Source organism: Nicotiana tabacum, chromosome 6 (genome assembly GCF_000715075.1).
Source record: "Nicotiana tabacum cultivar K326 chromosome 6, ASM71507v2, whole genome shotgun sequence".
NCBI lineage: Eukaryota > Viridiplantae > Streptophyta > Magnoliopsida > Solanales > Solanaceae > Nicotiana > Nicotiana tabacum.
In genome coordinates this window covers 141,439,755-141,451,384 of record NC_134085.1, presented here as the reverse complement: position 1 = coordinate 141,451,384, position 11,630 = coordinate 141,439,755, and the positions used below count along the sequence as shown (strand labels likewise).

General features: G+C 38.4%; 1 protein-coding gene across 1 annotated transcript; it reads left to right on the top strand.

Annotated features, from left to right (window-relative positions):
* The first annotated feature begins 470 nt into the window (after positions 1-470).
* On the top strand, positions 471-3,922 carry LOC107812375 (abscisic acid receptor PYL8). The gene is made up of 3 exons (XM_016637444.2): positions 471-833; positions 1,823-2,038; positions 3,271-3,922. Exons 1-3 carry the CDS (start codon positions 708-710, stop codon positions 3,487-3,489), a joined length of 561 nt encoding a protein of 186 aa, XP_016492930.1. The 5' UTR covers positions 471-707; the 3' UTR covers positions 3,490-3,922.
* Positions 3,923-11,630: the final 7,708 nt, after the last annotated feature.

Below are 11,630 nucleotides of genomic sequence, written 5' to 3'. Positions count from 1 at the left end.
AATACACATTATATTATTTCGTCTTTGATTAGTCATTTCTTATTATCTCATGTTTGCTTGTTATACAATAATTATAGTACTGATTTTAAATAACAAAAAAAAATGTTTGAAATTAGTCTTCATTTTGGGAATAGTAATTCAACAATTAACCCAAAATAATATTGACAGAAAAGAACCTGAAGTAAAAAGTTAGAAGGAGAGGGAAAAAAAAAGGAAAATCGTGTTTTAAACAATAAAGACAAAAACAGTTATTTTGCTGCTATAGATTTTTTTACCGTGATATTGGTTCAATAGCATAGGGAGCTGAAACTGAGAAACATACCGTAAATAAAGGGTCCATTTAGGGGTATTTTGGGGATTGCAAAAGTTTCAAGTTCAGAAACGGACAAAAACAGTGGCTCGGTGCAAATACGGACAATATGAAGGGCAAAAGAAAGAGGAAAAGCAACAAAGACGCCGAAAATGATAAAATATTCAGAGGGGAGATAATTAAATACTAAAATCGATAATGGAGCTGCTCTATTTGTAATGGCGGTGGCGACTTCCCAAACGCACCGAGTCTGACTCGTCCACTTGCGAGTTCATTCAATACGCGTGAAGCTGTTAACCAGCTAACAGAATCTCGGAAATTCCTGCTCCGGTCGCCGGCGACAGAAATAGACGGCGTTAACTGTTTGATGTTAGCGGTGGAGAGAGACTAAGCGACGATGAGCCCGAACGGATTCAGCGGTGTAGAGAAAGAGTATATAAGGAAGCATCATCATCATCATGACCTAGCGGAGAATCAATGCAGTTCCTTTCTAGTCAAGCACATTCGAGCGCCTGTTCATCTCGTTCGTCCTTTTCTCTCTCTTTTGCATTTTATTTTTTCGCGGATCCATTGCTTTAACTTTCAGCTGAGTGTTTTTCTCGAGATTGATTATCTTATGAAATATCTTGAAGCTAAAGCAATAAATTCGTTATATTTGCGATGATTGTATGAGTTCCGAATTAGGTTTAATTTTGTGATGTCTTGACTGGTTTTTTTGTTTGTATTCATCGTTATATTTGTGTTCATTGTATGGTTCCGAATTAGGTGAACTTTCATGTACACTAAGCTTTGATTTAGATAACCTGACCATCAATTAGTTTTATGTCTTGGTCAAATTTGTATAGGAGATGAAACGGGGGGAAATTGAATTGTTTCCTGTTTTAGGTCAAGCAAAGATTGTATATGTTCTTTGAGTTCCAGTCGTTTAGCTGTTTGGTTTATCTGGTTTTGAAAGTGACTCTTAGGACTCGTTTGGTTAGTTGTATAAGAAAAATGATCGTGGTATAAAACTCTATACAACTAATATATCAAGAATCTATTTTTCATTTGATCGTGGAATAAGAGTACATGTATTAGTATTACCAAGATTAGCTAATTCTTGGTTTTGGCATCACAATCTCTGCAAATCTTCCATGTAAGATATTGTCTTTCATGACAGAGAAATTCATGTATTATTATTTCTCATAGCAAACCCTGGATTATAATTCTTGCATAACTAGTTTGCGAACTAAAACAATCCCATGAAGAACTACCAAATGCAAGTGATTATAGTTATCAAAGAGAAAAGGCTAAATGCATGAGCGGTTGATATGTTCATTGATTATGCAAAAAGGGGCGAATGCCTCATCTGCTTATTCTCGAAATTTGATTAGCATCGCTTTTACTTTGACTGAAGTTCTGGATCAACTCTTATAACTGCAAGAATGGCAAATTATTTTCTCATGTAACTTACATTTTGTAGCTTGTGTTCAGTCAGTCCTAATGGTAGCTGGGTCTTCCTCTTTTCATCAGGTTTGGTCATTGGTTAGGAGGTTTGATCAGCCACAAAAGTACAAGTCCTTCGTCAGCAGGTGCATTGTGCAAGGAAATCTTGAGATTGGTAGTCTTAGGGAAGTCGATGTCAAGTCAGGCCTCCCTGCAACCACGAGTACTGAGAGATTGGAGCTTCTTGACGATGAAGAGCACATCTTAAGTGTCAGGATTATTGGCGGGGATCACAGACTTAGGGTATTAAACAATTCTCTCTTCTTTTGTTTTTCCTTTTTTTTCCATTATTTTTTCTGATTTTCAACAACTTAGAGATTTCATTGTTATTACGCACACTTGAGCATAGGTTTCTTTCTCAGTGGATGATCATTTCTATGGTGGAGAATTGCCTTCAAACTAGTTAGAGTACCAAAGTGCTTATTAATATGTGTATAAAGAGAAGCTCAAATCATCTGATATTGATATTTGTGTGGTAGTGGCATTGCATATCTACTATTCCTCTTCCTCTAAAATAGCCTTCACAACTTGTCAATGAAAAATTGAGATTTGCAGTTGTGCTACTCTAGGCAAAAAAGTAGATATAAGCATGTTTCTCACCTAAGATTATTTTTCGCTATTAAGCTTTATTGCTGTTGGAATCATAGTAAAGATACTCTCTTATTCTACCATGTCACATTATATGTTTAATGCCACCTTTGACTTGTGCATTGAGAGCTGAAGACAATAAATGAGCTTATAGGCATTTGAGGAATAGATAAGTGTGTTTCCTGATGCAAATCCTTTCTTAGAGCCAACTCTATGGGTTTTCTGATTTGGCACAAACAATAAGGTTTGTGTTATATGCACCAGAGTATGACAAACATTGTAGAAATAATCAGGTTGTTTGTGGTGAAAATTTTCTGAGCTAGAGCAACACTTCGATTGATGATAGTGCTATGAAACTGAATGATAAATACACCGCAAAGTGATAGTTAATTAGCTCTTACGGTTATATTTAACAGAGAGCCGAGCATGTACTTTTAAAAGTATGATAAGCTTTGTCAGAAGGTTCATCAGAAGGCCGAGATAGATTCATTTTAAATCGCTATCTTACTGATAATAAAGGGAGGATGATACATTATGTAGCCCAACGTGGGTGTCTGAACTTGTGACTTGGATTGGGTTATGGACATCCATGCATTTCCTGTATAATCGGAATGCGGAAAATTGAAAATCCGTTGCTGTATGATTGTGATGTCATGTCTTGTAAAGGCAAGTGTAATATGTATTTGGATTCTTTTGAAGAAACCACTAGATGAATGATCTGCTTTATTTTAGCATGTCAAACATGATAGGTTAGTTTTCTCTTGCAGAGAGAGGAGAGATTGTGGTTGCTTCCAACTATAGTTACTTCTTCACTACATTCAATTAAAATAATGCGTTGTGTTTATCCCTCATTTCTTTTCTTTTTTTCAACTTGATCTTTTTTCCAGAATTACTCATCAATCATATCTGTCCACCCGGAGGTGATTGATGGAAGACCTGGGACACTGGTGATTGAATCATTTGTGGTGGACGTACCCGAAGGAAACACCAAAGATGAGACGTGTTACTTTGTTGAAGCATTAATCAAATGCAACCTAAAATCACTTGCTGATGTTTCAGAGCGACTTGCTGTGCAGGACAGGACAGAGCCCATTGAGCAGGTCTAATTGTTCTGAAGGTTATTACAGTAGGGATGAAGCTTCCTCAAGGCTACTAGTTCTCTAAGGCTTTGGAGGCGGACTGGATGTCGCTGCTCTCTTCCCAGCTTCCCGTGCTTTTGGTGCTCTTTTTTTTATTTATTCTTTTTTTGCAGTGTATGTTTAGCATTCAGAACCACAAGTTTTACCAGGATCTCTAGACACCCCGTAAATGGATGAAAAGACTAGTTTGTTTCAATTCTTAGAATCTGATAGTGGTTGTGGTATGTCACTTGTCTTAGTTTAGCGTTGTTCCAGTGTCTGTTGATTTGGTAGTCTGAGTCTTTTAAGTTGCATTTGTTATCTCTAGTTACAGTAAATAATGGTGGTGTATAATCCATGAGCTAATGTTGTACAGACTAGTTATAGAGAAAGGCTCTAGATCTGCAAACATTCTCGTTTATATCGTCATTATTCATCATTGATGAGAAGACTTCTAACTGTTGCATAATGGCTGGAGCCATAAGAGGAAAGTTGAAGATGACTTCTAACAGTGCTTTATTGTAACTGATAATGATTGCCATGTGACTGCGTTGAGCAGTTTCAATGGCTATGTTTATTGACTGTGTCGAGATTGTAACTAACAGTACGAATCAACCTCCATTGAAGGTAGAGCTTGAGCTCTCATTGTGAGAGGAGAAGCTTCTGGACAGAAATGAAATTTGGAAAAATAGTATACTTTTCTATTCAGCTGAAGTGAGTCTTGTGATCACGTGATTTTTGTTCTACATGAATTACTCCCATAAATTCAAACAAAATAATTTCTTTTCATTATTTGGAATTTTTGAGGATTTTGTGGCATTTTCTGATAATTGTTTGCATTTGTCTGTGTATTTTTATTTTTATTTAATTAATAAAAATTACAAAAAAAATATGTTGCATTTGCATTTAGGATTTAATTTTACATTTATAGGACTAATTGACAAATTATAGGGAAAAAATCACAAAAATAGTTTATTTTGCACTTTTAATTTTAATTTTGAATTTTTGGTAGTTTTTCCTTTAATTTGATTTTTAATTGTTTGTAGTAGCAATTATTAGAGTTAATTAATTTAATTTGGTAGGATAATTTGGTTTAGAATATAATTTAAGTTTTAATTTTAATTTTGGAAAAAGAAAAAGATTTTTAAAAGAAAATGAATTGAGAATTAATGGAAAATTGGAAAAAGAATTGAAGAGATAGAATTGGGCTGCCTTTAGTTAAAAGTGCCCAGGCCCAAAGCCATTTTCCTCGTACCCGTCCGTTTGACCCAGGCCCAGACCGTCCAACCCGGTCCAAACCCCCCAGTACAATACGACGCCGTTTCAGCAAGCTTGATCTGGGCCGTTGATATCGCCTGATCCAACGGATCAGAACGGGGGTGGGGGGTTTTAATATATATATGTCCAAACGCACCCTACCCCCTCATTTCATCGTTCCAACACCCCGTCTTCAGAGAACCCAAGCCTAACCCTAACGGAACCGCCACTATCCACCGGCGGCGCCACCTCCAACCACTCCCAAAATAACACCCCATGACCATCAAGAGCCCTTCATTCCAAATTCCCCCTCCGTTTGCCTCGAATCAACCCAGAACGTCTCGAATCTGGTTTTGAAAAAAAAAAACTAGCGCCACCCTTGTGCTCTCCGGTGGCGTTGCCGCCTCCGTTCAACCCCAAACTAACACCCCACAACCCCCAGGATCCCCTCATGCCAAATCCACAACTACTCTCCTTCGAATCGGCCCGGAGCTCCGCGAATCTCGAATCTGAGGTCAACCCCAAAAGTTCAAAACCACTTTTTCGTCAATCCTGGTACATGCATGGTCAGAAGGCACCGTTCTTCGAGTTCTGAAGTTCGGATTCAAATGATCGACCTTAGCTCTGTTAGGGCTTTCATCTCCGATGGATTCCGAGTCTAAATCGGTAAGCTCTTTTCTTCTCTTATCTTTTCTTCCTTTTTGATTGTCTTATTCTCTTCTTCCTCCCCTTTTCTTTAGCTTAATCTTCTTATACCAGTCTGGCTGAAACTCGACTAATCTCTCGAGTTTAGATTGGTCTTCCGGTCATTGTCCTTCTCTTCTTCGGGAAAGTTTGTTTTCTGATATATTTAGTCCGTTGTGTCAATAGCATGGATAACTCTCCGATCTTGTTTTCTGTTTAGCCATCCAAGTTATTTTAAAATTAAGTTACTTCAACCGAGTTAAATCCTTGCCTAGTCATTGTTAATTGATCAGTAAGTTAGTAGATTTGCTTCGAAATCATTGCATGTTAGCATGACCTGCAAATTTTTCTTTTCAAATAGATAAGTATTCGTCTAGGCTTTGGTTTGTCTTTGGTCCATTTGGCAAAGAGCAGCCCGTCCAAATTGGTTTGGGTTCTTGGGGTAAATTCAGCCGTGGGTCAATTTGACCCATGTCTCAGTTGGGGTTCAAGGTAAATAACAGGGGTATGGGGGTTAGTTTGGTAATCTTAGTGAGGGAATCTATTTGTAACTGTCTAGGAAGCTTCTAGGAAGTTGGGGAGGGGACTACTTTGCAAAAACTAAATTTAAATTAGAGGTGTTTAAGCTAAAATGGAAACTAAAAAGGGACTGAATGGCAAAAACGTATCTCCTTGGGTCTGCCCTATTTGCTTGCCTATAAAGGCATTTCTTCCTTGTCATTCAAGGCAGAATTAGAAGACCTAAGAGCTGAAATTCAAAAAAAAAAAAAACCAAAAACAGTTGAAAATCACTTTTGCATTGAAATCCTGATTAGAACTTTTGGAGTTTGTTTCTTTTACTGCTGAAAGAATACCTGATCCTATCTGAGGTTCAAAATGGTTTGAACATTGGGTAATGAAAGCAATTCTTTGATCTGGGGAATTGGTTCTTCTCTTCTGGACTGATTTCGTTGCTGTTTTGTTAAATCTGGGTGAATTCCTGTTGCTGCTGCCTACTGATCATTTCTTACTTTCCCCTTGTTCCCAGGTACTCATTCGACCTCAAATGACATGTTGAAATGGGAATGGGAATGTTGATGATACCATGTTTTATGACAGTATATTTCTGATTATTAGGTTCTGAACTCATGTGTGCCTTGTTAATTAACTTGTGGCTATTTACCTCTTCCAGATTTTGGTTTAAGTGTTTGAACAAAGTCATTGTATGTTACTGTATTTTGTTAGTTGATTCGAATGGTTGTAATACTCTATTGAAGCCCCTATTTAGTTTCAATATTGATTAGTAGTAATTCTGATTTTAAGATGTATAAGATTGGTTGTTCTTTGAGCATGAAGTGTGCTATGTTACAATACAGAAAAGTCTCTTACTTGATTTAAGTGAAATCAACCTGTGTTTGTGTTTTCTTTTCCAGGTTTATAGTTAGGCAGCTCCAAGTCCATTTGGTGACTTTAAATTGTTGATTAGTAATAAATGAAGTCTTTCTGAAACTTTAAATTGTTTTCTTCTTGCTGGAAGTTCGATTTGGTGATTTTCAATGATGAAACGACCTGCATATGAGCTGTTGATAATCAGGAATTGTAGCTTCATTTCAGCATGTATGTACCCAGAATGTGTTATGTATTGGCTTAAGGACGTTGGTGTTTGTTCAAACTCTAAAATCTCCATAACAATGTATTTTATTTCAAGTCTTAGCTTCAGATCTTGAGATTGGGCTACCATCAGTGGCCCAGTCGTGATCGATTTCGCCTTCTGCAATTAGACTATCGGTCTAAGCTTTAGGATTGAGCCCAGTTGTCTCGTGCTGGGCAACCAGTCGTTGGGCTACAGCTATGCCCAGGCCTTTCAGCAATTTAGCATCGGCTTTGTCTATTGTTAGCTCATTAGCTATTAAAGTTTAACTCAAACATTGGCTTAAAATAAATAGAAACTCCCTTATGCCTTTTAATCAATTACTTACGCTCATTAATTAGTTGAGGTGTGCCAAATTAGCCAAACATACATTTTATGGCCCTCGAAAGAGTAGTTCAAACATCCTTTGAAATTAGAATTGAGGAGCACCATTTAGCGAATTTTCCATGGCCCTCAAAAAGTTAAAACGTATAGTTGCTTTAGGGCGCGTTATTTAATAATTTTACTTTCTTAAATTCGGGTGCGCATTTCATGTGACCCAAATCAAATCTTAAAATGTTGAATGAAATATGTTTAAGATTTCGGGTGCATTTCATGTGGCGTGATCCAAAGACGTGTTTTAAACGACGTTCAATCTTCTTTAAAAATCAATTAAAAGCGGTTAAAAGGTTAAATTTGCACATAGGTTCAAAATATCCTAAAATCAGATTATTAAGCCGAATATAACAGTTGAGTGATTGTGCTAGAACCACGGAACTCAGGAATTCCTAACACCTTCTCCCGGGTTAACAGAATTTCTTACTCGGATTTCTGGTTCGCGGACTGTTAAACAGAGTCATATTTTCCGATTCGGGATTCAACCGGTGACTTGGGACACCATAAATCTCCTAAGTGGCGACTCTGAATCTTTTAATAATAAATCCCGTTTCGATTGTCCTTTAATTGGAAAAACTCTCTTATACTATAGCCCTTTACGAGGTATAGGTAAAAAAGGAGGTGTGACAGCTCTGGCGACTCTGCTAGGGATCGAACCCAGAATCTCTGGTTCAGGGTTCAAGAATTTGAGCTTAGAATAATTGTTATAGTTGGATTTATCCATTATCTGATTTTGTTACATGATTTAGGTCTAATGTGTTAATTGATTGCTTTTACCGCTTTGATATTCCGTGAATTGTATATAAACTGTTGCGAAATCCCTCTTTTCTCGGAGTCTTCTAAATAATGAAGAAGTGTGCACTTCGTGTGACTTCTTTTCTGTTAGAGTCATATTCTAAATTTAGAACGAGATTCGGACAAGTTGCAAAGCCGGTGAAGCTTCTGTATTCCCGATACGCTGCCCCCCCTCGGCTCGAGCTGTCCGTTCGGGTAAGTCAGGTCTAGAACAATAAACTCAGGTTTTAAACCTAGTATAACAAAACTTCATGCCGGATCCCTAGTAGGAACGTTTGTTTGCATCATGTGCATTTTGACTTTGGAGACTCAACACAGGGGTTGGGTCTGTCTAGGACAGGTGTACCCGAAACAAAAAGACCATCCTGATGCATCCTACTTGCTACTTGTTCATTTATTTGCTTTGGACTTGCATGATGACCGACTTATGAATATCGGGAAAAGTCGAGGAAAGAGAAATAGCAGTATGAGGGGTAAAAAATGTTAATCGCCTGTTCTGAAAAACCAATGTCCAAATAGTGTCGAAACTCTGCCGAATTTTCAAGAAAATGAAAAGGGAAAGAAAAGAAAAAAAAAGAAAAGAGAAGGTTTTTGCTTTCAAAATAGCCTGTTTTATTTTAATGAGAGAAAAATGTTTTTGTTTTCAGAAATGGCTTTATTTATAAAATAAAAAAAAGAGACTCTTGTCTTCAAAATAGTTCGTCTTATTTGCCTGAACTACGCCAGTTTGATTCTCACAGGGTGTGAGATACGTAGGCAACCCTCATCGGGTCCAACTTCTTTTTGCGAAAATAGCCGATTTTTTTTTACTTTAATTTGAAAATAATTGGGGTGATGCCATTCTTGTCAGAAATAGCCGAATGTCCCTAAAAGGGCGCCAGAAAGCTGTTTTTGCAAGAACAACCACTTTTGTCACTTTCAAAGGTTTTGGCCGGTTAGCTGACATAGCCTTAAAATCTTCGTTTGGAAGTGCTGAAAGGCCGTGTTGGCAAGGCCGGATGTTTTGTGGAAATTTTGAAAAATGGTCATTTCTCTTAAGTCAAAATAAATCATAGTTTTCTTTCAATTAAAATCACCTTAATTTGGGGAACGACAGCAAGAAAGTTGTGGCAAAAGCATTGGGCGGTCTCATTGGGCTTTTGAAAATTAAGCCCAGAAAAGATGTGATTGAGGCCTTGATACTATTTTGGGACCCAACACATAATGTGTTCCACTTTGCGGATTTCGAGTTAACTCCTACGTTAGAAGAGATAGCAGGCTATGCCGGTTTCGAAAGGAATCTCAGAAGTCAATACCCGGTAGCACCAAGAACAATGACTCCCCACAAGTTTTTGGACTTGTTAAGCATCAGTCGGGATGTCCGAGACGGAAATCTGGCCAAAGGATTTTGTACCTTCTGCTTTCTGTATCGACGTTACGGAAACCCCCGTGGCTTCGAAACACCAGATACTGGTCTTACTCATGCTGGGAATCAAGACAAGTGGGAAGCTCGGAGAGGATTAGCTTTCATAGTGGCATTCCTGGGTATTTTGGTTTGCCCGAGAAAAGATGAGAACATAGAGATGGGGTTAGTAGGGATAGCTGACTTTATGGTGAAAAAGGCAAATGGGACTATAGTGCCGTTGATCTTGGCAGAAATTTACCGAGCTCTTACTCGTTGTCGAGAAGGAGCAAAGTTCTTTGAAGGGTGCAATATGCTGTTACAAATATGGATGGAGGAACATGTTTGCCACCGTCCCGGATACTTGAATTGCGGTATGACTGGCCTCGAATGCATTGAGAAACATGAAAAGAGAGTAGAGGATTATGAGTTTCCAGATGGTACGGAAGCATGGCATGCTCATTTGAGATCTTTGATCGCAAATAAGATCGAATGGACATTCGGATGGCTTTCGGTCAACGAAGTAATCTATATGTCGGCTGAGGTGTGTTTTTTGCTGTTGATGGGTCTGTAGAGTATCTAGCCTTATGCTCCGCACAGAGTCTTGCGTCAGTTGGGCCGATACCAGACCATCCCACACAATGAAGATTTGAGTCAGCAAGTCATTGAGTTAGATCCAAAAGCTGCCTTCCTAGAAGAAAAAGTGCGTCAGGTTTGGCATCAGTGCAGATTTTAGGGCTTAACACGCAAGTACGAGACCTATCCAAAGGCGAGGTGGAGCCCAGTTATATTGCTTGGTATGGTAAAAGATCCCGAGTTCAACATGAGCCTGACAGGCCCGCAAAGAGACCCCATGTCCAGCAATTCACCGACGGAGCTCAGGTACAATGGGATTGGCTGACCAAAGAAAACGAGTACAGGGCTACCATAAGCAATTTGGAAAAGCAAGTCAGAGAACTTCAATTCGAGAATAGCTTGCAAGTGGCGGCAGATGAAGGAGAAAAGAAAAAACTAGCCAAAGAAAATGAGGCCTTTCGATCTCAAATTCAAAAATTGAAAGTAGCGGCAGAAAATCCAGTCCGAAGTGACAGAGATGAAAAACTCATAGCTAACCTGAGGCAGAAAGTAAATGAGTATAGTTTTGATTTGAATAAAGCAGAGAGTGAATTAGCCAAGGCTCGAAAGCAATTGGATAAAAACGCAGATGAACGAGTACGCTTGGTTAAGCAATTGAGAGAAAGATACGACGATGAGGTCGCAGGGTTAAAGAAAAGGGTCATCGCCACGGAAAACAAAATGATCAAACATGCCAAAGACTTCAAAGTTTAAAGGGAACATTGTTATACCGCATTGGCACAATTAGAAATAGATTTGCAACAACTTCAGGAGCAAAATCATGCGGCTGAGCAAACTTTGGAAGCCAGGGCCCAGCAGATTGGGCATTTGTTACAAAAAAAGGGCGCCATAAGAGAGAGAATTAGAAGCATTGCCTACTAAATCGTTATGAAGTGCCAGATTTGTGAGGATATGACCCGCACTACCTTCTTTGCAGCAGTAATGACGTTTGTCAAACAGATAATGAATGACTTGGATCGACTTCAAAGGGAGCTTGCATATAGGCCCGCGGCGAGATCGAATGATATCCCGCAGGCACTAGGAGCATTGATGTATTCATGATTTTTTCGTTTGAGTCTGCATTTCCTTTTGTTAAGCGTGTGTCAGTCATGTTGAGTTTTCTTTCTGCTATAGTCCGTCCAATTATTTTCGAGTCTGTATTTTCTTCTGTTGGAATATAATGTCTATTTTTGGAGTCTGTATTTCATCTTTGCATCGAAATCTGTTAGTTTTTTGGAATTTGTTAGTTTTGAGTTTGTAATGGAAGCATTTGTTGTTTTATTTTATGAAAACTGAAAATCCCAAAAATGTTTTATTTCGCACTTATCTACAAGAACTATGCTTGGTCTGATTCATGCGGGGTCACGATACGTAGGCAATCTCCATAGGATT

What these genes read in the sequence shown, in the direction of transcription:
- LOC107812375 (XM_016637444.2), top strand. Translation starts at nt 708, where the DNA reads ATGAGCCCGAACGGATTCAGCGGTGTAGAGAAAGAGTATATAAGGAAG. An exon ending in TTCGAGCGCCTGTTCATCTC is followed by an intron (nt 834 to 1,822) that starts GTTCGTCCTTTT and finishes TCTTTTCATCAG; the next exon opens with GTTTGGTCATTGGTTAGGAG. An exon ending in GCGGGGATCACAGACTTAGG is followed by an intron (nt 2,039 to 3,270) that starts GTATTAAACAAT and finishes TCTTTTTTCCAG; the next exon opens with AATTACTCATCAATCATATC.